The sequence below is a fragment of the Pteronotus mesoamericanus genome, unplaced genomic scaffold (assembly GCF_021234165.1).
Source record: "Pteronotus mesoamericanus isolate MK-2021 breed Mesoamerican mustached bat unplaced genomic scaffold, CSHL_Meso_final contig_94, whole genome shotgun sequence".
Lineage (NCBI taxonomy): Eukaryota > Metazoa > Chordata > Mammalia > Chiroptera > Mormoopidae > Pteronotus > Pteronotus mesoamericanus.
In genome coordinates, this window is record NW_026555285.1 from 41,620,322 (window position 1) to 41,648,146 (window position 27,825).

Below are 27,825 nucleotides of genomic sequence, written 5' to 3' on the forward strand. Positions count from 1 at the left end.
CTTCTTTAAGTGGTTGACATCATTGATTATGATATTAATTTTCATTTAGTCATCCTTACTCACCCCGGAATGAATATTTACTGTCAATGTATTATTTATTTTGTATTATGCCCATTCTAGTTAAGAATTAACTACACTTAACTACAAGTGACTTGTTACTAACACATACGCACATGCATATATTTGCCTTCTCTTTCATTTTTATATTTCCCCTATGATACTGATTACCCTTGATTTAAACTAAAACTATGGTAGGTTTGTAAAAGGGAGAAACAGGGGAGCAACATATGAATGGAGCCAGCTTGGGCTCGACCAGATTCTTGAAGTTTTTTGGTGGTTTAGAGCCACAGCTGCCAGATGAATAGGGGACTTTAAAATGTAGAGGTGGTGGGTGGCACGGGACAGCTCTTCCTGCACTGCGTAGCCACACCGTACTCCCTACACTTTCTGACATCTAACCTATGCTGCCATTGTTGAGGATCATGTATCTGTGAGTGAGGCCCACAGTCCCTCAGTCTCCTGCTGATCCAGGTCCCCCAGATGGAGGGTCCCCTCAGAGCGGGAGAGCAGGTCTGCACCCGCAGAGAGTGAGCACGAGCTCAGTGAGCCCTGGGAGGTTGGGTTATGCCCTGGGGTAGTCTGACTCTTCTCTGCGGAAGGATTCATTGCCTTGCAGCCTAGAGAACTGGGAGATCTCAACATGCTTTGATTATGGGTTGAGGACCTGGGGTCAGGGGGTGGGGCGCAGGGCACCGTATCCCCTCACAGTAATGGCTGCTACACCTAAGACAAGGCTCCCTAGGTACTGAGAATGTTTGTTTTCTCCTTCTTTTCATTTTTTCTTTTGTAATACTGTCTTTCTTGGGTTTTGTTATTGAGATTTGATGGCTTTATTTAATGAACTGTGAAGTCTTCCACCTTTTACTGGAGCCCAGAATGGAAATGTCTGCTATTTAAATATTAGATCGAATTCATGTGTGAAGCCTACTTCTTCTGGACCCTGCGTTTCTCTTTCTTCTCTGTGTGAACCCATGTTTCCGTCCAGATTCTGACATTTATGACCTTATGCACTTCTGTGTACAGCTATTCAGTTGGAGCATTGCCCAAAGGTGCCTGGCCCAAGGAGCAAGTGGGTGCTCCATTCACCTGGGGCTTTGCTCTTTAAGTTGGTGGCTCTGGTATGGATCAGCATGTACTTTTTCATGTTTCGCACCAAGCTACAGTGTCAGCTAGAAGCACACAGCAGGAGCCAAATGAAATTATACAAGCTGTTTCATCTCTGAGCCAGTTTCCTTATCTGGTAAATGAATGGTTTGCTACCACCTACTTCTTATTCCAAGTTCTCAAATACATATGTAACAATTACCAGACTATTTAACATTATTTTATATGTGTTACTTAATAATATTTTACTGTTATTCACAACTTAGAAGAATCTTACAATATGCTTTAATATTTCCTGTTATTTCTACCTCTTTCAAGATACTTGAAAAAAATTGGAATGTCAGGGAAATGAATTACCCTTGTCAAAAATAAAAATAATTCCAGATCATAACAACAATTTTAAAGTCCAGTTGCTTTCTGCTAATCATTAACTTATTGTTTGTAGAAAAACCTTTACCATCTGGACAACTCCTAATATATGCAACAAAACAGGAAATGTTTAATAAACATAACTTAATTGTTGTTCTATATCTCTGAAAATGAATGCAGTAATTGCAGTGGAATTTTCTAACAAGGAGAATTCAACCAATTCATTATTATGAAGTGAAAATAGGCATCAGGGTAAAGAAACACACATTGATTAACTACTTAATATGCCATTGGCTTTACAAGGCCTAACAAAGGATTACTTTCCAATGATAGTGCTTCAATTAAAAAAAAATCATCTTGTGCAATCCCTTATAGTAATTACAAATGCATTAGGAAACTCGACAGCTGTGCTTGGAATGCAGACCAGAAAAGAATGGGACACATTGTTCCAGCAGCATCATTAGAATGTGTACGTATCGACTGGAGGGCCGAGTTGTGTAACAGTGACCCCGGAAACCACACACAGTCACATTTTGATAGTATAAAAAATATGCATTGCAACCACTTTGCAGACAGCACTGAGATGGAACGTGGTTCTTTCTCAACACCCTGATACCATTCTGAATGCTTCACGGTGATTACAGAGAAAATAATATTGAGTGCGTCAGGATGCGATTTCGGCTTCTAGAGAAGTCAGAGAAAGTGCTGCCGGATAGAATTGTGAATAAATGCTTAAGGTGTGATCAAGTGACAGTGAACAGACACTAATTTAAAGTAGGAACTTTGTTCAGAATAAAGATTTCAGCGGCCCTGCTTGTTAATTATCTTCCGCTGACTAAAAAAAAAAAAAAAATACACCTCATGATGTACATTACGGAAGAGTTAGAGAAGGAATTAGTAGTACTCTGCTGAAGTGTTAACAACTGAAATGGCAAAATGGAACTAGGGGTGAGGTTCATTAAAACCAGAAGAAAGGTGCTTTTTTTGAGTGGTAAGTTAGGTCAAAGAAGGTTGTGACTCATTATCTCGGGATTCTCTGTTAAGTGTCTGTAGAAGTAATGTTTCCATCAAAATTACCACTAAAGTTTTCTTTCAAGGCCGTCCCTTGTCACTGAAGGATCGACAATCCATTGCTGCCCTGAAGCCGTGTGATGGGAAGAGATGTATCTGACTGTGTATGTGTTTGAAGGTGAGAGTCCTGCGTAGAATCTATGATTAATACATCTTTTATGAATCTGAATTCTGATTTTGTTCGTCACTCCTCTTAAGCCTGCCTTGCTAAGATATCCAAATATTCCATATGTCAGTTGTTTCCTTGGGCACTGAATGAATCTAGAATAAAGGAAGGATCACTTGCATAGTTAGACTGCAATGGACTTTTAGAGAGAATTGGGATATGAACCAGGACTTGTATGCGCTGTGAAAAGGGATTTATCTGATGGACCTACGATCACCTGTTGGCATTTGATGGATGATACAGCAGGGGGCCCTAGATACAAAGCTTTAAATGCCAGGAAATCACTTCGGTTTGCTCTTTGGCAATAGAGAAGCCTTCTACATTTTGAGGAGTGAATGTACACAGTGGTGTTCGGTGATTGTTACTCTATGAATGTTCTGCCTGGATTAAAATTTGGAGGGCTGAGTGTTGAGTTTATTGCGATGATGCAGGCGAGCACTGTGCAGACCAGGATGGCGGCCATGGTACAAAGGCAATAAAATTTGACAAGGTTGTATGAATCAGCGGAAAGAATCAAAGACAGCACTGATGTTAGTCTGGGAACGTTGGGGTGGAGTGGAGAGAAGAATCAGAGAGCTCGTGCGGGAAGATCAGAGCAAATAATATCTTACTGAGAAAAGAACACAATACCTTCTATCTAATGAAAAAAGAGTCAATGATCATCCGCTGGAAACACTTGTGGCTGCAGCACCTCTAGTTCCCTATCACCAATCACTGTGTTTTCTCTTCTCATCGTCCTCAATCGATAATTTTGAATGCTCAGAACCTCATTTTTTGTCAGTTTCTGCGATGTTGCCCACTTGAGGGTGTTAAACTGTGGAATGTGAAATAACTTCTGGGGCTGAGCTTCACCTCCTGAGAACAGCTTCGGCATGATTCTCTCTCCCAGACTTCAGACAGTTCTGAAAAATGGACTATCTTGACATGAAATTGCCAAAATATTTCCTTCTGTGATGAAACTAAGAGGATTAAAAAAAATAAATGGAACGAAAAACTGTAACTTCCCTTTACTCTCCTATAGCAAAAGCATACTAAGAGGCTTTTAGTCTTTTAGGCTTTTAGTCACTTGGTATGACAGCTAATGTTTATATCTTTTGGTATTACTTAGACAAATTTGACATGGGCAACAACTAAGCAAACCCTGAGAGGGTATCACAAAGGAGAGGGAGATTTATTTATGCATCTCAATGAGTTCTGATTGTGAGATGCTGAGCACATGTTAACCTTAATTAGATTGATTAACTTGGGCAAGATTTGATAGAATAAACATAAGACTGAGGACTTTTTAAAAATTTAACTTAATTTTCATGTCTACTAGATTCATGCCTGCACAGTCACAGCTGACTTAAGTAACATGCTCGGCTAGGCGACAGGCCTTGTCACAAGACTTAAGTACCATAGTTCTCTGTTTAAAGCTGCAGCATATTTAAGCAAAAGGGAGTCTGTATCATGAGCTCTCCAAAGGATATTTATAATATTTTGCAAAAGAATTTTGGTGATCCAAGTGAATAAACATAATTTTGTGACTGATAATCTGATCTTAACTTCTACTCCAGTGAAATTGATCCGATAACTACCCATTGTTTACAATAATCAGAGGCATCCAACCTTTTGGCATCGCTGCCACACTGGAAGAAGAGTTGGTGTGGACCACCCATGAAATACATTGCGACATGTAATCACACACATACAAAAATCTCATCACATTTTAAGTAAACTTACGATTTTGTGTTGGGCCACATGCACAGCCGTCCTGGGCTGCATGTGGCCACAGAGCTCAGGTTGGACACCCCTGTGTGCTTCCCAGTGTGGCTTATGGCTCTTGTTACACAAGGATACATTCAAAACACCTGAGAGGAAGCAGAAGCACTCCCCTGTCCTTATGAGAAGAGGGAGAAAGTAGCTGCATTTGCATGTGCTTTTATAAGATTTTTAAAAAGCTCCTCCACTGCCAAGCCAGCCCAGGAAATACCACCAGAGAGAAGGTAGCCATTACTCCTTTTTGGTTTTATTTATTTATTTATTTATTTATTTATTTATTTAGGATATTTTTTACTATTATTTTCATGTCTCTCTATGAGGCTTTTTGAGCTAAGAGGATTTAGCAGCTGCCCGTAGTGGGGACTCAATTATTATTTGTTGACTGAGTCAAAGCAAAAGTGGGTATTAATATTCTCATGAAAACCAAAAGAAGCCTTAACATCACCATTATAGTAGCGTGTATTTGCATTGGCCCTTCCCATTCTTACATTGACTTAGAGACAACAAAATAAAATCCATTCATCTGCTAGACAAGTGTACCAGACTAATATTTTTTTGCTTATAGCACAAGCCAGAGACTGACATTATAAATTAATTATAGTAGATATTGTATCTTTGAATTTGTGACTGATATCACTGAACTTTATCTGTATGAAAACAGAATGCAGACTTCATATGTAGTTTCAGAATATCTTACATTATATGGGAAACTCAGGAATTTTTTTCCTTCATAGACCTGGATATTTTGGTATTGTCAGTCTTAATAAATTGGTCATTATATGAGCTGAAAATATTTTAACATTGGACTGAAACTAGTGAACTCATTGGTAAAGTAAATCATAGAAGTTCCTGGATATTTAGTTTGGTTTGTTTATTCTTCGCTGGCAGTTTTATTTGTGCGTTCACATATACATGGATCACTTCCATTTTCAAATTATAGAAGATACCAGAAATATAATTTTATTTCCATGAAAGAGCTGAAATTTTATATATCTTTCTTCTCTCCTCCCCCTTCTATATCTTTCCTTCCCTTGTTCTTCCATTTCCTTCCTTCTCCACTCCTGTAAGACTTTTAGTATAAGATGATGGCCATCAATAGAAGATGATACAATGGTAGGGAAGAGTCAGTAATTCTTTAAAATGTGCCCAAATTTTTCCCTGTAAGAAGTTACCAAAAATATATAAATGCTCATTTAAATAAGAAAAAAATAAATCTCTACTTGGCTTCAATTGTTAACTCATGAAATCTTTTTTTCTGAGAGTATTTCTGTGTCAAACATTCTGGAAGATACTGGATTTTTTCAGATAAGTAAGACCCAGCATTTCTGTGTGTGTGTTGGGGGGAGGGCGTGGGGAGAGGGGAGATTAACAGATGAGTAAAATGAGGAATGCTAAAAATCAAATGCTAGAGAATGTCAAGGTAACACCAAGGCAAAGTTTTCATCTCTGTTTGGGAAAGTATTTTGGAAGAGGTGTCATTCGAAAGGATTAGAGAAGAGAGATCCAAGGAACAGGGAAGGGTTGTACCACAAAGGGAGATAACCAAAGTTGTGCTTGTCTACCAAAGACAGAGGAAGGGAATCAAGAAGGATTTAGACTTTTAGATGCTCTAATTAATAAAATGATTATAATACTTTCCCATAGGTAATTAAAAATCATATGATGCTAAGTTGACTTTTTGATAATTTCCTTTTGGAGGGAGAAAAGAGTACCCAAAACTTTCCAATGTCAATTTCCCCCTGCAGCTTCTCTGCTTAGCAGGCTATGCTAAAACCTGTGCTTGGACTTCCCATTGGGTACGTGAGCACTGGTATTGGTGGGAAAGGAGGTCTGAGGACATTGCAGGTCAGCCAAATAGACACTTGTGGGGCACATGCTGTGGGCCAGCACTGTGGTACTTGGTGCGGATAAAAATCATCCCTGCTCCCAAGAGGCTCACCGCTGAGAGGGGAAGACCAAGAAACGAACAAAGGATAATGATGCAGTTCAAAAAGGGCTCCCCGAGAGGTGTTGCCGCCCGTGTGCTCAGTTCCAAATCAGGAAGAGTTTCTGTGCTCTGGGACCACCCACCTCTCTAGAACTCCCCTCCCAGGTTCTGAAGAGACAAGGCAGACTTTCCCCTGTCCCAGAGTCTACAAGCTGAGTTTTACATTTTTTCTTCCTTCCAAACATGAGACTACATATTAGGACTATTTTATGAAGAAATAAAAGCACTTCATATTAAGTACTAAAACCATAACATTTTATTCCACAGATTTTATACGTAAATCTCTCAAGGATAACTTTGTTAGCTTTGTGATCGTGTTAGAACACCCTTGTAAGTGTGACACAGGAAAGAAAACCTAATAGAACATTAGCATTTCCTTCAGGACTTTGTATTTCTTCTTTTATTTATTAAGGAAAACTAGTATATTGTCTGATAGCGTTCAAGGTCCTTAAAAAAGATTAATTGACACAATCCTTACATTGACTCTATAAAGTAGTATCTATTACTATTGCTGTCCTATCAAAGGGGAAACAAGTACACAGCGAAGTAAATATCTTGCCCGAAATCCAGGTGGTAAGTGGTAAAACCAGATAGGAAACAAAGGCACGGTCATGGAGTGTGGGCTTCACACAACTACAACGATATGTAAGTTTGCTGTTACAAGGACTTTTTGCCTTCTGGGCTCACCCTTTCTTTTTATTATCCAAATAACATGCATCAAATCCTTATACAGTTTCCTGCAATGAACTCCGGACCCACTCCCACTGTTTTTAAGTCTTCCCAGAGCATTTGCATTTATCTTACCACGTCTGGCTCCAGGTTCCAGCCTCTGCCGACCTTTGATGCTTCCCTTCCTTCACTCCCATGTTGCTGGAGCAGAGAAGGCAAGTTGTCTCCTTCCAATCTCCCAGGAGATCATTCACCTGCCCTTGCTGTATATATCAGAGCTTTCCTGAAAGTTTGGGGATAGAGGGATTAATAATAGCATGGAGAAGAGGCATCTGTTTCCAGACATTTAAAAATCATTCCTGCCAGTGGAAATTTCTTACAGTCCTTTTATAACCCTTTCAACAAGTTGCAGCGGGCAGGGGACACCCCAAAACCCTATTATTTTTCACACAGAAATTTTCTAATATCCTGCTTTCTTTTCCATCTAGACTAGTTCAGAGAACCTTGCCCTTCATGATGAAAAAGACCATAAGTGTGTGTTTCCCAACCAATTAGACTGAACATCTGAATTGTGAATCACGGCAATCATTCATTATTACACTTTCCCCCCAGAACTATTTTTCAGTAAAATAAAAAAATTAAATCCAGGAAAAAGAAAAAAAAAACCTGTAGCTCTGACTGGTGTGGCTCAGTAGGTTGGGTGTCATCCCACAAACCAAAAGGTCACTAGTTCGATTCCTAGTCAAGGCACATGTCTGGATTCCAGGTCAGGTACCTGACTGATAGCATGCAAAAGACAACCAATCAGTGTTTCTCTCACACATCGATTTTTATCTCCCTTTCTTTCTCCCTCCCATCCCTTTTCTCTAAAAATAAGAAAATAAAAATTTTTAAAAGGAATAAAAAAGCTGTTGGGAGTATGTGAGACTAAAATGGAATAAAATGCAAGGTGTCCCTTAAACAATTTAAATGTAGTTAAATTTTCAGTAAGCATAATGCTTTAACAAAGAAACCATAATATGAGTGGCGACCCAGAAAAAAACCCTGAAGTTATCCTCTGGAGGGCGGGCCCCTTGCAGTACAGGCTTCCCCGACAAGGCGGATGTTCAGGAGCTCGTCTTTTATCAGTGTACCAGTTGGCAGTGTTGTGAGAGGCTGCATTCGGCTCAATGCATTTGCCCATTTCATGATGCGTGATTGATGAGCGCACCTGCTGACATCATGCTCAGGGTCAGCAGTTTTTCACCAAAAACAGCGTGATCCCTGGGCCCTCTATCACCTGATCTCACCCTGACCAACGTTTTTGTTGCCCTGGATGAAAAAAGTCCTCAAAGGGAAACGTTTCACCAATGTGGAAGAGGTGAAACAAGAAATGTCAGAAGCATGAAAAGGCATCAAAATCGATGAGTTCAAAAACTGTTTTGAATGGTGGGCAAAACATCTTGATAGGTGTATTGAATCAAATGGAGAGTACTTTGGAGGTGACTGAAGTTTAAACCTGTCAGAATAAATTACACATTTTTTATAAATAAATTCCAGTTTTGGGGGGTCCCCCTTCATATATGTCTGTGATAGATTGAATTCATAGTTCTTCATGATTCTGACTTAAAATATATGACATTAAATATATACTGATGGAAACTAAGAGTTTAGGGTGGTTGGATGTATTGGATAAAGGGCCACTATAGTTACAGTTTTTTGCTCAGTAAACAATTATTACATACTTACATTTCAGGCTGGGTGCTCAGAAGGAGAAAATACGTGATGAATAAAGTATGGTCCTTAACCACCCAGTGAACTGTAGATGTAGTGGGTCATATAATTAAAAAGTGGGTCACATAATTAGAAAGTGGGCAATTTGTGCCATGCTCAAAGTGTTATGTACACAGCGGTACGTGCACATAGTAAACTCTATTTACAATGAGTAGCCTGATTGGGTCAGGGAAATTTGTGAACGAGATGCCGTTTGTTCTTAAAGGGTGAACATAAATGTACCAGACAGGAAAAGACGGAAGAAGAAAGGGAGTGGGGGAAGGCTTGAAAGAGCCAAAAAAGTCATGTTTTTGTGTTCTGAGCATCAACTGTCTGTGTGTTGAAAGCAGAAGGGGTGCCGGGGGGGGGGGGAAGGTGGGGAGACAGAGGGGTGGCCAAGATGCGGGTGGGAGAGCGCATTGGGTCTGACACGGAAAGAGCATTGTATGTCTCCCTCCGAAGGGTTTTTAGTCTTTTAAAGAGACTTTTAAGGTCTTTAGTCTATGTTTTCCAATGCCTTTTAAAAATGCGGATTTCTGGACTCCATCATAAACTATGGAATCGGGATATCTTGATTAAATATTAACCTGAGGTAACGTTCATGCATATCAGCATTTAAGAAACTCTGCTGTAGGGAGCCTTTGGCTCTTTCAGTGTTGCCCGTGCTAGATCATATCGGGCACTGCAGACCAATATATTGTGGTATATATTGTGTATGTTTTTAAAAAACAAAATGAAATAATTAATTTTTATGTAGCTTGAAAGCTGCATAGTACCCTGGGTAGCAACTTAGAGTAGTATAACTAGATAAATTTGATTCAGTGTGTACCAAAATACCACTGATGAAACTTAACCAAGTGTTAGATTTTTCTTTTATCCTCTCCCACATGCATAATAAATCCTGTCTGAATAATTTAATCACTCTGAAACATTAAAACAGTCTTCATGCTTTGAGGATAACTAAAGATTTTCTTAACTGTAATGAGGCTTTTGAAAATGCTGTGTCACAAATTGCATGAGTGAGGAGAGGATGTGACTTCATTTAAGCTACCAAGCTCATTTTAAGTTTTATGTAGAGAATGGTTTGGAAAAGAAGCTGTTATTTGGTATGGCTAGTGAGTTAGCCTTCAACCTCACGAGATTGAGACAGGGAAAGTAGAGGGACCAAGGATCTTGAAGGCTGTCGATGGAATCAAGAACACAGTTTATATGTTTGTCTAAAACATTTCACTGTATGTGGGCAAGGAACAGCTTGCATATATGGAAGTGGAATCTGAATTAAAATTTAAAATAAAAAAAATTTCAGTACCGTAATGACAAATGTAGACTAAAACACAAAGTGGGAAAAGCTGTTGAAATAAGTAATGATACTGACTGTATTGGAGTTCAGTGTGAAAAAGATGTAAGAAGTATCATGGATAATATTTTCAAAATAAAAGAAAATATATTGGGATTCATAAGTACAAGTACAATACACAGGAAGTACAACTTGATCCTTCTATTAAGGCTCAACATTGATTCGTATCTTCCTAAAAGACGGGTTCTACTTTTAATGATTTTCAAATCTATGGCTATTCCTCCACACAGAAGCTAAGATCAATTTCGAATAAAACAAATTTAAAAAATAGATTTTAACTCCAGCATAATGGCGTTTGATGTACCAGCTACAAGGCTACTATGTTTTGACTGAATTAAACATGAGAAAAGTTTGAAAAATTATTATCTGAAGGGCTTGTTTATATTTGTTTATTTTTATAGAGGAGAACCTAAAGTCCCTGAACTGATTATGACATTTGAGAGATGAATTTTAGTACATTGATCAATTTTTCTTGCATTCCTAATATACTGATATTTCAAAAGCTTAGACCTTGCTCTGCAAAATTGTTGGAATAAGCTCTTCCACTTTTATGTAACGAATGTTTTGGGGCCTATTGATTATATATTTATTGAGAAAATCCCTAGTATTCTTACTTATATCTTTGAAATCATAATTATTTAAAATTTAGTTTTTTAAAAGATATCTTTGGAAGCACAGTACTTTTTAAAAATTTAGATTCCTAACAAATTCATAAAGGACTGCAAACAAATTCATAAAGGACTGCAAACCATAGCTTAGTAACATAATTGTTATATACTATGCTTTCTGCTTTTGACTATGTTACTGTTAGAATATTTTCTGATAACATTCATGAAAGCAGGAATGGATGTTGTAGTAAAATGGGCTCTTTTCAGTCTGATTGATTTTGTGCTTTATAACCCATTTATCAGAAAATATTGCAATTTTTCCTCCTGCTATTTGGAAAGAATGCAGTAGTCTAAAACATTGCCTAGCTTCTGAAGGAGTTTCTCTCTTGTCAAAACAGAAACAGTATATTTATTAAACTGCCCGTGACTTTGGAGTGAATACTTTGAATGCATTCCTTCTCTGCTGTCCTGTAAATATAGGCAGTATTTGGCATGACACTTTGGTGCTATGACCCAGCAGATCTGTAGGACCACGGCTATGTAGTGCTAAAATTAGGAGATTCTAGAATATAATAATTCAAACCATTTTTTTTAGCTCCCTAACATGAGAACATACAGTGGCTAGAGCTCATCAGTATTTTACTTTTGTATGAATTTTTATAATGGCTATTCTTATCTTGCCTAATGAAATTCTTTAGCCATTACTATAAAGCTAATAGAAATAAACAAATATATTCTTAACAGTTTACAGTAGGAAAGTACCCCAGGAACATGATATGAGGAGTATAAGATGCTAAGATACACACCTAAAAATCCACCTAAATTTTCAAGAAAAGGGTGCAAATTAAAGACATTTTTTAGATCAATAAATACGGCCAATGACTTGCAGTGATTTGACATAAGATCAATAAGTATAATTTTAAGGGGGTACTAGAAGTTATATCAGGAGACCATTTGCCTTTGTACACTTGTGGATTTTACGGAGCTAACTTTAAAAGGAAAGATTAAAGTTAGTGTAATTATGTAGTTAGAGGGACTGTAGGTCCAAATAATTCATTTTATTTTAGGATGCCATATGCTACATGATAAAATGTTTTTTGGGTTTTTTTTTTGGCACCTGAAAGCCTTTTAGGCATGGGTTGGAAACCCTGCAATGTGAATAAAATCATGTTGACTCGTTCCGGCCTTTGAGATTTTGACTTGCTCCTGGAATAAACATTGCATTTAAGTAAACAGGTAAAAAAAAAAAAGGGTTAAACATTTTGAGTGCTCTCTATAGCTTTGAGGAAAGAGAGAGCTGAAGGACCAGTAATAGGCTGGATAGGTTTTGGGGAAATACATAGCAATGGGGAATGTTTTTAAAAAGAATGAATACTTACGATGACTAAGTAGAAATAGGAAATAAAAGTTCCAGGACCTTGTGTTTGGATGCTTAGAAGACTGATCCTAATATATGAAATAAAAAAGTCAGAAAGATACTGAGAAAAGGAGACAGGAATGGTCGGCACAAAGAGATCCAGGCGGATGTTAGGTTTGAGAAATAGATCTGCAGGTATGAAAATTTTGCTTTAGCAACAATTCTCTAAGTGTAATCTGGAATTCTTAAATTTTTTTCAGGATGTATGAGTGATCAAAATTTTCACAATGCTAAGACAGGATTTGCCGATTTTTCTGTATTGGCATTTTTACTAATAGTAAGAACACGATGGTGAGCAAAACAGTTGGAGCTTTAGCACAAAATTAAGTTAGTGGTACCAAATTGTACTTGTAAGCATCGTATTCTTTACTTCTGTAATGATATGAGATTACTTAACGCATGTCTTCTGTATACTGAATTATAATGACTATAATATTGAAAGGCATTTGTGCAATTATTTGAATTGCAGGCTAAACTAGCCACATTTTTTCTGGAACACTTTATTTTTTTAATAAGAAAATAATTGACAGAAAGACTGTGATGATTTAGATTTGGATATTTGGCAGACATTGTCTCAAAGTGGACCAAAATGAGCCTATCACTTCAAGGAAAGCAACTAACAGTGTTTGTTCTCTATGAGCTTTCAAGAGAAAGATGGAAATTTATAACCACCAATGTAAACTGGAAAGATTCCTAATTGTTACAGAAATAATGTAGTGTGTCAGCATTGGGAAAATCTGCATAATGCATGAACCAATTTTTTTCAAATGTCAATGCATGAATTACAAAACCATGCATGAGTTCCAGAGCCATTCATAGTGAAATATATAGACCAATGAAGCATTGCAACTAACAAAGAAAAAAAATCACTTGTCAAGTTTTTAGTGTAATATCAAAGAAGAAATTTATCAATTATCTGAAAAGACAAATATACCTTTCTTTGTCAACTACATATTTGTGTGAGGTTTGATTTTCTTCCTATAACTCCACCAAAAACAACATATTGCAACAAATTTAGTCCAGAAGCTGATATGAGAATCTAACTTTCTTTGATTAAGGCAGGCATTAATGAAGTCTGCAATACAAAAAATAATGCCACTCTTTATTTATTATTATCTTCTTAACCACCAAGCAATATGGATGGAACCTTTATTTTTAAGGTGATTTCTGTACATCTGAAATATGAGAGTAATTTTTTTTTCAAATGGTCCTGATTACTGGAAGAAACAGTGACAAAATCAAACTAGTATTTGATGTGAATCCATAGGAGTTGATTACACTTCAAATCCAGCCAAGAAGTTGGTTACAATCTCTTTCAGCTTTGCACCTGCCTGTTCTGAGATCTTTGTCAGCTCTGATGTTACCCAACAGGGCTTGGTGTTGGCTGACAAATGAGACAAGAAAGCATTCTCAAACTTTGTGGTCTTGCTGGGCTACAGTTTATCAAGATACTCCCTTACATGGGCATGAAAAAAAAAATAGCGACTTGTTTTTCAATAGCCATGGGAGAATACTGTTTTTGCTTCAGAAACTCAGTCAGGTGCACACTGCAACCCGTGAGTTGTTGAGTGGCAGCATTGAGATCAGAACCAAATTGAGTAAAAACAGCAAACTCATGATACTGAGCCAATTCCAGCTCCGTGGTCCTGCAACTGAACAAAAACCGGTGTGACTGCCTGTCGCCACAAAAACTACACTCGTGAGGCAGATGCTGATGTAAAAGAAAAAAGGTTTTATTTGGGTGCTGCACAATCTGGGAGAATGGCAGACTCCTGCCCCAATGCCCATCTCTTCTGCAAGACCAAGACAAAAGCCAGAACCCCGAGCTCCTGCTCCAATTTAAAGTAGTTCTTTGGAGCCCACAGACGGCTGCTAAGAGGTCCAGGTGGCTTAGCTTGTCCCTACTGCTGTCTGTCTCAGGTTTCCTCCTGACGCCTGTGTGTGGAGCTCCATGGAGCCATGGGCCATGTGGCTGCTGGGGCTACAAGGTCGCATGCTCCCGGGTGAGAGAGTGAGCAAACATGGGCAAATGCATCACAAAGTGGGTGAGAGAGAGAGAGAGAGAGAGAGGCTCCCTTCTGGAGGCCATGGGCCAGATGGCTGCTATGACCATGTGGCCTATGGAGAGAACAGGCCAGTGCACGGTGCGAGCACAGATCATCAGCAGGAGCGAGCCAGGAGCCAAAGAGATCATAACGAACCTGAGTGAGCAAGAGAGTGTTTCTTTGTTCCCCGGGGATTATATTACCTTGGGCGTGGGATGGACCAGGTGTTTTCTTGAAATGACCAATCAACTTCCCAAACTTTCACATGCTTTGGGTTGGTCTACCTCTCAATCAATCCCTTCTTTCCCAGGCTAGATTGATAGGCCTCTTTGGGCCAGCACCTCCCACTACACCATTTTGACTAGTATGGCACATGTGTCTGACTTCCACTGGTACCAGAAGGAGGAGAAGGGCTTTTTTCTATCCAATTATCTTGCTAGCTTTCCATGTGCTCAGTGTAAGAACCTCCTCCTGCCGCCATGTTGGCCAATGGGGGAGATTCCCTGGCACTCTGGACAGACTGTCTACTGTTTACCAGTAACAGTACATGCCACCTGCTTCATGGCCCTGGTGTTGGCAGCAGATCCAACACGGGACACACATAAACCAACATTGAAGGCAGGATGAATACCATTGTAGAAGAATTATGTTTTCAAGAAGACCTGTCCATCAGTGATAGAAATGACATTTGTTGGTATGTAAATAGACACATTACCAACTTTTTTTTTTCTTTTGACTGGTAAAGCAATCAAGCAGCCACTACCAAAAGAATCATTCTTTTTGGCTGCTCTCTCTAGCAGACAGGAGTGTAGCTTGAGCACCTCACTAGGACAGGCCTTACTACCAGGGGGTCGGAGCAGCAGCAGACACACCTCCCAATGAGCAATGGCTCGTTTGGATAAGTCATCATAGATGGTCGAAGCACGTTTGCCGTTATCCCTAAGATTACCTCCCATAGAACAGCCAAAATAAGGAGCCAGGCACTGAAGTGGGGCTGAATCAAAAGCAGCAGCAGAAACCACAATGGTGTACTTCATAGCAGCTGCATCTGTAAGTCTCTTCACCAGCATGACAACAGTGGATGTCTTCCAGCCAATAGCAACACAGATAAAACATAGCTTCTTTTTTTCATCAAATCCATCATAAACATTTGTGATTAATGATTGTCTCAGCCATTGATGTGTTGCCAGTGGGTCAGTCATCAATAATCAGCTCATGCTGACTACGGCCCATTGGCACCAAGCTACCCACAGCCTTAATGCCAGTCTGCCTCGGTTCCCACACAGAGATTCAAGGGATGATCCCAGGGGCTTTCAGAGCAGCTTGCCTATGGGTCTTGGAAGCAACTGGGCCCTTTCCATCAATGGCGTTACCAAGGGCATCTATTATACGACCCAACAGCTCCTCACCAATGGGAACATCCACAAGGGCTCCTGTTTGCTTCACAATATCTCCTTCCTTAATTAGTTTATCATTTCCAGGCATCACAGCACCAAGTTTGTCGGCTTCCAGGTTCAGAGACATACCCGTGAAGCCTGAAGAAAACGCTACCATTTCTTCTGCTTGAACATTCCTCAGCCCATGTGCTCAGGCAATACTGTCACGAATACTAAAGACACACCCTGCCTTTCTGAGGTCAGCAGAGGCATCAGCTCCAAGAATAGGCTCTTCAGGAACAGAGGACATCTTAGCAGTGCTGGTCTTCTGAAGATGCGTGTTAGAGGCATGGAGATTCCTTGCGGCAATGAAGGATGATCCCAAGGCATTTTTTGGAGACCTGCCCAGCCCGCCAAGGAGAGCATGGGCCACAACCGCAGCAACACACACAAACAGCATTTTTGCAGCTTCTCAGAGGATCCACTGCAGCTGCAGCTTCTGGAATGACTCTCTTTACACTGATATTTTTTGTTTTAGAAAATATGCTAGTTATTTTTCACAAAATGTGTAGTTTATTCTAATATAATAACTTTCATACTTTTATTTTTCAGTGGACTGAAACACACAATTTTAAGCAATTATCAATTTCTGTTTTTAAAATAAAATGAGACTAAAGCTCTATAGGTTTCCCAATAACTTTTAGGATTTTAAAGGATTGAGGGGAAAAAATGCTTTGGGAATTACTGAGCAACATCTGTAAAACTGGGAATCATCAGCTTGGGAGTTTCATTTGATATCATAAAAGTGGTTTTATATTTTGAATGGGTGTAGTTTAAGCCCTGACTTTTTGGTTTTTTATAATATAGTACCCGACCTAAGTGTTGATTTCCCAGAGGCATCCATTTTCAAGAGGCATACACTGCAAAGACAGCTATCTGGAACATACTGCTGGACACTTGACTAGATAAAGAACTGGGTCCTTCCTCTGTTTTAGTGACCTCAATTAATTCCAGTAACTAACCATTCAGAGTAATTGTTTGATTTCTCTTTCTTTTAATTACCACTCCCGTGGTTTGTTGGGGTTTTTTTTTAATTGTTAAGTTATGGTTGCCCCGCCTTTCTCCCCATTGTTCTCCCTGCCTCATCCCCCCACCCGCTGCCACTCCCACAGGCTATCCCCCCCCCCAGTCCTCTATGCATGTTCCCTGACTTGCCCATTCCCCTGTTATCCCCCTCCCCCTTCCCCTCTGGTCACTGGCAGTTTGTTCTTTATTTCCAAGTCTCTGGTTCTATTTTGCTCCCTTGTTTGTTTTGTTGATTAGGTTCCACTTATAGGTGAGGTCATATGGTATTTGTCTTTTACTACCTCCCACTCCCATGTTTAAACTCACCAATATAGAGTGAAGCTGGGAAACCCCTACCCTCGACCCCAATAAAAGCTGAACTCCAGGCCCATGCACTTTCTCTCTGCCCAGGATTTCCCTGTGTGGCCCCAAGTGTGCTGTGTAATTTCCAGGTCTTGGAAGTAATAAACCTGTATCTTTTCAAAGTTTCCTGATTGTTATTGCCAAATGGTGTCTTGCAACTGTAATAAAAACCACAAGCAATGGTCCAGCCTCAACGTGCGTTATTGATAGGCTGAGACCAGTAGGAAATAATGAGGTCATATGGAACAAGAACTAGGGCTTTGAAAAAAATCTGGCCTAAGATTCTGAGTAACAGCAAAAGAGACAGAAAACAAAAACAAAAACATAAACATAGTGGACGTAAGGGAATCAATGCTTCCAGATTTAGGGGCTAGAGAAACCATGAGAGTGTGCTTCAGGAAAAGTCATTGAATTTGGTTAGAAAGAGGTGGATAGAGACCTCTGGACCATGCAGGTGGCTTAGGACAAGCCTGTCTGACCCAGTTATTGTGCCCTGCCTGCCTAAGTCTTCCATCATTCCCTAATGGAGTTTACAGACCAACACCGGCCACAGTCCCAGAACTCGACTTTCACATTCTAACTAAATCTTCCATTATGGTCTCATCAAGCCCTTTATTTTATTTTATTTTATTTTTTTGAGAGTTGGAGGTGGTTGGTAGAGACCAAGATTATTGATTTCCTTTTTCACACCTGTTTGGTGATAAAGATCCTTTCTTTCTAGAGTTGAAAATGGATTTTCCAGTTAATAATTGTGAATATTAGAAAATCCTGAGCTGTTTTGACTCAAATGCAACACACGCAGGGCTTTCTCTTCATTTATTTTAGCTTTAGTAAGAGTATTTGTTAATTTCCAAAAAAAAACCCTGAATAATTATAATAGCTAAATTGGATTATCCCTCATAATGGCTAAATGTACTAAATTAACACCGAAATCTTTACATTTTATTTAGGTATATAAATAAAGCTATTTTATTTTGTTTTGTTTTTGGCTTAAGTATATACCAAATGGACCATTTTCAGCTAATTTAAATAGGCTTTCAGTCTATTTAAAAAAGAGACCACATATGCTAATGATTAAGAATCAGAGTCTGGACTAAGTCACTTTCTACTTAAACCTAGAGCCAATCACTCACATTCTTAGTGCTTCACTGGATCATCTTTAAAGTAGAATAATAAAAATTATTATTTTTATTACCATAAGAATACTCACACCATGGGTTGGAGAATCAAGGTAATTAATTTACTAAAAAAACTTAATGAAAAATCAAATTCATGGCAAATATATGGCAGAAGTGAAGGGTTATTATTATGGTGGTTCTCTAATGTATTTTGAGCAATTTTTTCACTTAACAAACTCATTTAATTCTCACCACTACCAAATTAAATAGGTACCATTATTCTACCTCATGAGAAAGAATTCCTCATCGAATTCTCATGAGGTAGAATAATGGTACCTGTATAAGTCTCATGTTCTCATGAGACTAAGTGAGGCATAGGGAAGTTAGGAAATTTACAGTCACATGACCATTTAATTGGAGTGGCTTTGAACCTAAATCTATCAGAATGAGTTGCGAACTCCCATGGGCCAAGGAGTGGAAGATGTAAAGATGAACAGCACATGATCTTTGTCTCAAGGGACCCATGATCCCTCAGGAAAGGCTGGCGCCTCCTAACAGTCATTCATTCTTAGAACATTTTTCTAGTACAGGTTGTAAACCTAAGGGGAGGGAGAGATCACCAGGCATCATCCTTTAGTTCATTTGAATCTCACAGATGCCCTGTCCCACAGTCCGAATAGACACTTACCAAGTCTACACTTACCACATCTACTTTATTAAAGATAAAATGGATGTCTAGAAATTTTTAATGGATCATATGATTGGTACATGGAAAAGCCTAGCTCAGAATTATTATCTCCATTAAGTTTGCAAGTATAGACCTTTTTTTTTCTTTCTTTCCTGATCAGTATTGTAATAGTCTGAATATTGGCCTCCAAAGACAGCAGGGACTAATTTCTGAACTTGTAGATGTTACTTATATGGAAAAAATGGTCTTTGCAGATGTAACAAAGTTAAGGATATTGATATGGGGAGATTATCCTGGATTACCTGGGAGGGCCCTAAATGTTTTCACGTCCTTCCTTAAAAGAACGAGGCAGTGGAGATTTGAGGGAAGGCAATGTGGACCACGGAGGCTGAGGCTGGGTTTGTACACCCATAAGCCAAGGAAGGTCAGGAGCCACTGGAAGGTGGAAAGACAAGGGACAGACCCTCTCCTAGAGCTTCTGGAGTTGGCGCTGCCTGGCCTATCCTGATTTCAGCCCAGTGGTTCTGATTTTATACTTCTGGCATCTAGAACAGTGAACAACTACATTTCTGCTGTTTTAAGGCACCATGTTTTAGGTAATTCACTCCAGCAGGAATAGGAAACCAATGCAAGGCTCCTCTGTGGTCGGGGGAGATGTGCACCATGACCCATGTTGTTGTTCCCATTTTCCTGAGAAAATCCTTTGACATACCTGCCAGAAGACCCACTCCCTGCTTGTATTCTATACTGTCATATATTAACCTTCCCTTATCAACTCAAGATTTCATTATCTGGCTCATTCTCTTTTCTTTTGTGTTGCCATCCATTCTTGGCAATGTCAACATCCACTTATTTATCTAGTATTCTGGTATCTGTACATACCCTAGACCTTATCCTTCTTCTTACAATTCCCATTTCCCCCCCCTCAGTATCAATATTTATTTGTCCATCAAATTTCTCCTATCTGCATAGGAACATCCAGTAAATTCTCCTTTCTTGTAAAAACAAAAACTTTCCACCCCTTATTTCCCTCCAGTGGCTGCCTCAGTTCTCTACTGACATAATAGTAAATATTTGCAAGAGAGTTGTCTATGTCGCCTCAATTCCTGTCCTCCTTTGTGCTCATGTTCTGCTGAGGCAGGTTTCGCTAAGGTCGGTGAGAGCCTTGCTCTTGTCAGTTCCTATGGTCAATTGTTATTTCTCATCTCAGTTGACCTCTTAATAGTATTTGACATGATGGATTACTTCCTTCTACTTGAATCATTTTTTTCCCTTGGTCCCTGGCACACTCTACCTTCCTATTTTTTTTTTTTTTACCTCACAGAAAAAATATTGCTATGACAAACATCCAAGACTTAACTGCTTATATTTCCTTCTAGGATTTTTATGGTTGTGGGTCTAATATTTAAGTCTTTCATCCACTTTGAGTTTATTTTTGCATATGGTGTAAGAAATTGGTCTAGTTTCATTTTTTTTTTTGCACATATCTTTCCAATTTTCCCCAAACCATTGTTTGAATAGACTGTCTTTACCCCATTGTATGTTCTTTCCTCCTTTGTCAAATATTAACTGACCATAAAGGCATGGGTTTATTTCTGGGCTCTCTGTTCTGTTCCATTGATCTATTTTAAAGATTATTAGGAGATTTGATTTAAAATCTTCACCCCATAATAATTCATGAAACAATCTACAGTAAGTTGTTTTGCTAAAATCATAAACTGATTTTCAGAACATAAATGGTTATAAAATGATATTAAAAATAAATGTGAAGCATCATAATAGCCAAATTAATGGGGTGAAAAGAAGGGAGGAGAAATGTTGAGAAAGCATTTTTCTATTCAGTTCTTGTCTTAGGAGATCAGATTAATTACCAAAATGTTAATTCTTGGTGGTACAGATTAATATTCCACTCACTATGTATATAGATGGCTAATTTCTGAAGAATGATGATATAAATCATATTGCAAAACATTTAACATGTTTTTACATTAATATTTTCAAAAACATTTATTAGACATTTTACTTTATGAAAAATTGAGGAAATATAGAAATACCATAGGCATGAATTTAGTATAAACACTTTCAGACTGGAGAAATATATTATTTCTGCTTTTATTTAAATATACATATTTTCAGAATGGCTATAATTGTCTTCTGATAATTAAAGGAATTATTAAATATGACTTAAAATTTTTGGAAGGCATTTTTGTTTAAAAAAAGCAGAAGGATTACAAGTAATTATAATGTTTATGTGATTAAAACTGGTTGAGAAATCACTCTTAAAATGATCTACATCTCTGGTCACCTATGTATAATTCAGCTCAGGCACATGTACAGTCTCAGGCAAAAACTAGCTCTAAAGCAGCAGAGTAGTAACGAAGTCTCTGTTGTAGTAACATAATCTGTGACTTGAGAATTGTAATGCACCAAAATGTAAATTTACTCTGAAAATTTCTCTTCAACCCAGATATATATTGTAAAACCACCTGATTATCCATGGTTGATACAATTTAATCTTTCTTCATCTATTTCATTGTTATGTTTGGGGCTATCTGTGGTCCTGAACTGTAGCACTTCAAATTTTGTATATTAAAATGTTCATATATCAAATATAATTAAAATATGAAAAGGTTCATAAAATGTCTGTTCCTGTAAGGCTGGTTAGGTTATTGCGACAGTTATTTCATGATCATTACATTTTCAAGTCAACTTTATCTTTAAAGCAATAAAAGCCCTATAAATATTAATTTCCTCCCATTGCCAAAAGATACTTGCATATTAATCTTCACAGATTTCTCAGTTTGTCAACTTTAATTTTCAATCAGTATCATCTGATTTTATCTCCACCAGTTTTATTTAAGTTAAAATCCTTGATTTAAGTTTAAATGTTTCTAAAGGGAGTGTGGGCTGTAAAAAGTTGAAAATAAAATTTCTAGTTAATAGGTGTTTTATTATGAAATTTTACAGAATATTAATGTTGACAATTGAAGTGGGTGCAGATGAACTTGATGCATTCTAACCTCACTGTTTACTTTATGAGGTAATACATAAATTGATTTTCTCATAAAGCTGGAAGAAATTGTGTTTTTCTTTTATCAGCAATTAGATTGAAGTTTTTATTCAATCTACCCCTTTTAGGAGTTAAAAGGTAAGCTGGGTTTTCTGCCTTGATAAACTTTATCTGATATTGCTGAAATGAAGAGCCTATTGAAATTCTCAATGAAAAACAACAAAAACATCATTTTTTCTAGGCCATTTCTTAAATTTCTTAATCAAGCCTAAGAAATGTTTATTTATTTTCGAGATAAGTTACAATCTTTAGCACATGAATGGAAAGCTATTACTTGTGTAGCTTGGATGAGGGGCATTTTGTATTTATTAAAACTTTGTAATGAAAGAAACTGTTTAGTGTCTCTAATATTTAAGTAGATGTGATGAATTATTCAGCACCTACCCTACCTTGAATTTATAAACTCTGATTTTGTATGTGAACTATTCTTTTACATTGCAGCAAACCATGTAGTTCATTTGAGAGTTGTCTTGAAAAGTTTAAATTCTTGTTAAAATCAAAATTTTAATTTCACAAAATGGAAATACTCAACTGTGTGGTAAACATAGTAAAGGAATAAAGTGATTGTTTTGTAAATTCAGAGTTGATATAACAACTAATACTAGTGAATTCAACCTCTGATTTTACCAACGTTTTATAAAAATTATTAATAAAATAATTCAATGAACTGGCTTGTAAATTGTTCAGTTTCTGATATAAGAGTTTATATATTAAAATTTTATGAAGCTTTTAGGACCAAAACTTCACAAATGTTTACTTCTCCACATTAAAAAATGAAATGTATATGGGACAAGTGTTTGCAGTGTTTCTTATTCATTAGATTTAAGACACATTTACGATCACAAATACACATAAATTAAAAATACATACTCAACAGATGTTTAGATAATTCAGTTAACTGGAATGTGTCAGTATCAGCTATGATAAAGACTGAAAGGAAAAATAAATTAGATTGTGATGAGGTGATAGAATAGTGAAAGCCTACTGCAGAAGAAATTCCTTTCTAACAACCATTCTATGTTTAGCTATTGAGGAAATAATCAGGATGTTGATATTTGGGAACATATAATGTGTCATTCAAAGGTTAGTAAAATTAATACATAATTATGAAAAATAAAATTTTAATGCATGTGCTATTAGGAATAGTTTTAAAATTTAACTGTAATACAATTTCTAAAATTTTTCATCAGATTTTTAGTTATTTTGTTTAAAACTAATAACATTGAAACAGAAGAAAACTAGTCTGGAATAAAACAAACATTATAATATTTTTTCAGAAATTTATTTTTTAATTACAAACTCAAAGTAATCAAATTGGGTTGTTGCCTGTAGTGCAGTAAGTACTATGCCCACTTTTTGTTGCTGTTGTTGAAATGGATGCCACTAAATAGTAAATATATTCTCTTGAATATGGTTTTTACAAAATAAATTAATTTGCAAACCTGTTATAGCGATGAAAAAGTTAAATTTCCTCTATTCCTGAATAAGTTGTAAATTAATGGGATTGGAGTTTAGGAAGAAACATCTTGTTTTTTTACTTTGAAAAAATTGTGTGCTTGAGCATTATTTCGAGTTGGCAGAAGTCAACTGGAACCTTTGTACTGTTGCCTGGGGTGACATTCCCTCCTTATTGCACTGAGGAAGATGGCAGCTTTCAGTCACACACATCTGCAGCACGCACCTTAGCAAACCTGGTGGGAAGCATGCAAGAGTGCCTGTGAAATATGAGTACCCTTGAACCTGTCCCTATTTTATCTTACAAAAAAAAAATTGCAACCTACTTCACAGTTCATAGCCATACAGAAGGTGCTGGGAGAAATGAGCCTATGTTATTGATTTTAAAAAAATAAATAAGCTGAGCAGTTTTATATTCGTTCCAACCACAAAGGTTCAATTTGCTTTCCACACTCATTCTTGTGGACCAGTAGCAGCTGAGATTGCTGCTGTGGGGTGAGCCCGTCATGGCGGAAAGCTGTTGAACACTCGATAAAAGCAAAGAGAACATTTTATAGATATCTACAACTGCAATGTTTCAAAAACCGGCCAAGTCAGAAGTCAAAGAAATTCCCTTTTCTTTTTTTTTTTCTTTTTTTTTTTTTTGACTGCTTGTTAAATATAGATTCCCAGACCAAGAACAGACCTGCTGAATTAGAATCCACAGTGCAGAGACCTGGACTTGGTGTTTTTCCCCAGGCCGTCCAGAATGATCGGGCCAGGTGGGGAAACTGGTGGTAATTCTCTCTCACTTGGCAGAGCAGCTAATGACAGTTAAAGCCTTCAGTTACCATCCTATTTTCCTCCTTTCACACTTTGAGCTTTAGGATGCAGCTGCTGCTACAGAGAACACCGGAGATGCACAGGTAACGCGTGAGTCATGCCTAGTTAACACTCTACAGTTTGTAGTACTCTGGTGGCAACTGCCTTTGAAATCAATTGCCTTTGAAATCAATTGCCTTTGATTGTAAGGTGGATGCTGTCTCTTAGGTCGGGCTCATACAACAGAGTATCATTGGCTGGCGGTTTTATAAACAAGGGGCTCATTCCTCGCAGTTGTGGAGGGTAGGGAGTCCAAGGTCAAGGTGCCTGTAGATTCACAGTTTGGTGAGAGTCCACTTTCTGGTTCACAGACAGCCCTATATTCTCTCTGTGACTTCATTTAGCAGAAAGGACGGGGGACACTCTGAAATCTCTTTTCTAAAGGTGCTAATCCCATTCATGGCAGCGCCACCCTCGTCACCTCATCACCTCATCACCTGCCAAAGGCCCGCCTTCCCAATATCATCACATTGGAGGTTAGGTTTCGACATAGAGATTTTTAAGGGGGGCGCAATAGTACGCAACTTGCTCTATCACACTAAAGCCTGGAAACCAATTTGAATCAGTCTCAGAACACAATCAGGATACATGATACTGTGTTTTATTTGTCTGTGTTTTGTATGAAAGTGGTTAGCTTCTCCTCAGGCATTATGGGATATTCATGACACAGTTCCATTTCACCAGCTCTCCCTGCACCTCGGCTTTTTATTATTTCATTTTATTCTACTATTGTTTCATCTCTTTTGATAATCACTGGTTTTATTGCTGAATTATTATATGGTTCTTTTACAACCCAATTAAAAATAACTGTAAGATTGGGGTTTGGGGAGATAATTTTATTGGTTTACTTTATAATTAATTATATATTGATATAGCCCAGTATTATATTTAGGCTAATCATAAAATATAATTACTGGTATATTCAAGGTGGTCCACTGCTACCTAAAGCTATCATTTTGAAATATGACATTTACTTGCTGATTACTAAAGCCTTCCTTAATTTGTGGATGAATTATTCTCTGTTCTTTCTGTGGAGAAATTGATTTGGAAGAATCAGTTAAGTAAGAAAAGAAAACGTCCCACTGTAAAGACTTTAAAAATAAGATGATAAAAAATAGGAGATCTGAGATGGTGGCGGAGTAGGTGGAAGGTAGACTCACCTCCCTGGACCAAACTGAACTTACAACTAAATTGCAGAACAATCAAACTGATAACCCATTGAAGTCTAGTGGCATGGAGTTTTCTCAAGAAAATCAAAATGGACCTGCCTTGTGACCCAGCAATTCCACTTCTGGGAATTTATCCAAAAAAACCTGAAACACGAATTCAAAAAACTCTAAGTGCCCCTATGTTTATTGCAGCATTATTTACAGTCTCCGAGTTTTGGAAGCCGTCCGTGTCCATCAGTAGATGGGTATTAAAAAAGCAATGGTATAGATGCACAATGGAATACTGCCTGGCTGGAAAAGAGAGAAGGAAATCTTACCCTTTTCGACCTCATTGATATACCTGGAGAGTATTATGCTAAGGGAAATAAGCCAGTCAGGCAAAGAAAAGTACAGTATAATTTCACTCATACATGTAACCTAATGAACAAAATAAACCAGCAAAATAGAAAGAGACTCATAGAGACAGAGAATAGACTGACAGTTGCCAGAGGGGCAGAGGTTTGGGGGGCTGGATGAAAAAGGTGAAAGGATTAAGCAGAAAAACAATCATAGACACAGACTGCTGTATGGTGATTACCAGGCGGGAAGGGGCGTTGGGAGAGTTAGAAGAGGGAATAGGGGGTAAATGGTGATGGAAGGAGACTCGACTCAGGTGGTGAATACAAAATACAATATACAGTTGATGCACTATCAGATTGTATGCCTGAAACCTACACAATTTTATTAACCAGTATCATCCCAGTAAATTCAATAAATAAACTGATAGAAACAACAGAAGATAGTTGAAAAGATGGTCTCCCAATTATTTATTTTCATCACTTAATGCTACCCAGGACTTCCCCACTGGCTAAACAAGTTTTGAGAATTTAGGAGTTTAATCACAAAATGTTTTACTTTCTTTTTAATTTGAACTACTAGGGGGTCTGAAGTCTGTCACGCTTCCCTTTGGGAATTTAGCCTCTCTTTGGAGTGACTAGTGCATTATCTACTAGTTTTTCTTCTGGAAAAAAAACAAACAAACTGAAAAAAATAGTGAACTGATGGTGGGAAATTCTTTTCTCAGTGACACTGTTTTTCTATTATTAGTGGGTTATGAATCACTATGGAATAAAATTAGAAAATGCCATACATCTTTATTCTTCTTTATTTCTATACTTTTTAAAGGTATTTGATTCTGGCAATGCATTTCTTGAAAACAAGTGTGCTGTGTGTAATTGCTCACTGTTGACCAGCCATTATCCTTGGAAAGCTAAATTGGGTTTGAAAGCTAAATTAGTGTGTAAACTAATCCTTAGGTTAGTTTCAACGAATTAAGCTCATTTACTGCCTGGAGCAGATGGATGAACAGTTATAACATGAATACTAAGCTTTTCCATCCTTTACCTTTGCTTCTGTTGCAGAAACCCTTGAAACTCTCATCAGACAAGCAGAAAATTACACCAGTATACTTTTTTGCAACACGTACAGGAACATGGCCTTAGAGGCTGCTGCTTCAGTTCAAGAGTTCTTCACTGATGTAGGGCTCTATTTATTTGGGGCAGATGTTAGTCCCGAAGAGTTTGTGAACAGATTCTTTGACAGTCTTTTCCCTCTAGTCTACAATCATCTCATTAACCCTGGCGTGACTGACAGTTCCCTGGAATACTCGGAATGCATCCGGACGGCTCGCCGGGACGTTAGTCCGTTTGGTAATATCCCCCAAAGAGTGATGGCGCAGATGGGGAGGTCGCTGCTGCCCAGCCGCACATTTCTGCAGGCCCTGAATCTGGGCATTGAAGTCATCAATACCACAGACCACCTGCACTTCTCCAAAGAGTGCGGCAGAGGCCTCCTGAGGATGCAGTACTGCCCGCACTGCCAGGGCCTGATGCTCAGCAAGCCTTGTATGGGGTACTGCCTCAACGTCGTGAGGGGCTGCTTGGCGCACATGGCCGAGCTTGATCCACACTGGCATGCGTACATCCGCTCGTTGGAAGAGCTTTCAGATGCCATGCGTGGAACATATGACATTGAACACGTGCTCCTGAACTTCCACTTGCTTGTGAATGATGCTGTGCTGCAGGCACACCTGGATGGACAAAAATTATCGGAACAGGTAAGCAGCCACTCTGTATTTACTGTCTGACTTTTTAGAACTCCGAGATTAGCCATATATTGAAGGTTTGTTGATTAAAAGCACCTGATTGTGTACTTTGAAATTATGGAAGCCTAACAATATTACTTTTTTCTTTCTCTGTTCTGAAACCAGCACTGAGCAAACTTCAGTGAAGCATGTTACTTTAATATCCAAAGAA

At 38.1% G+C, this 27,825-nt stretch overlaps 1 protein-coding gene and 1 pseudogene across 1 annotated transcript in view; one reads left to right on the plus strand and one right to left on the minus strand.

Annotated features, from left to right (window-relative positions):
* Positions 1-27,825, plus strand: part of GPC5 (glypican 5) — a 1,150,586-nt gene that overhangs the window by 197,575 nt on the left and 925,186 nt on the right. Inside the window, exon 3 of the mRNA XM_054586471.1 lies at positions 26,932-27,626. Coding sequence (XP_054442446.1) covers positions 26,932-27,626 — 695 coding nt within the window. The remainder of the gene's footprint in view (positions 1-26,931; positions 27,627-27,825) is intronic.
* On the minus strand, positions 13,596-16,202 carry LOC129081003 (ATP synthase subunit alpha, mitochondrial-like; annotated as a pseudogene).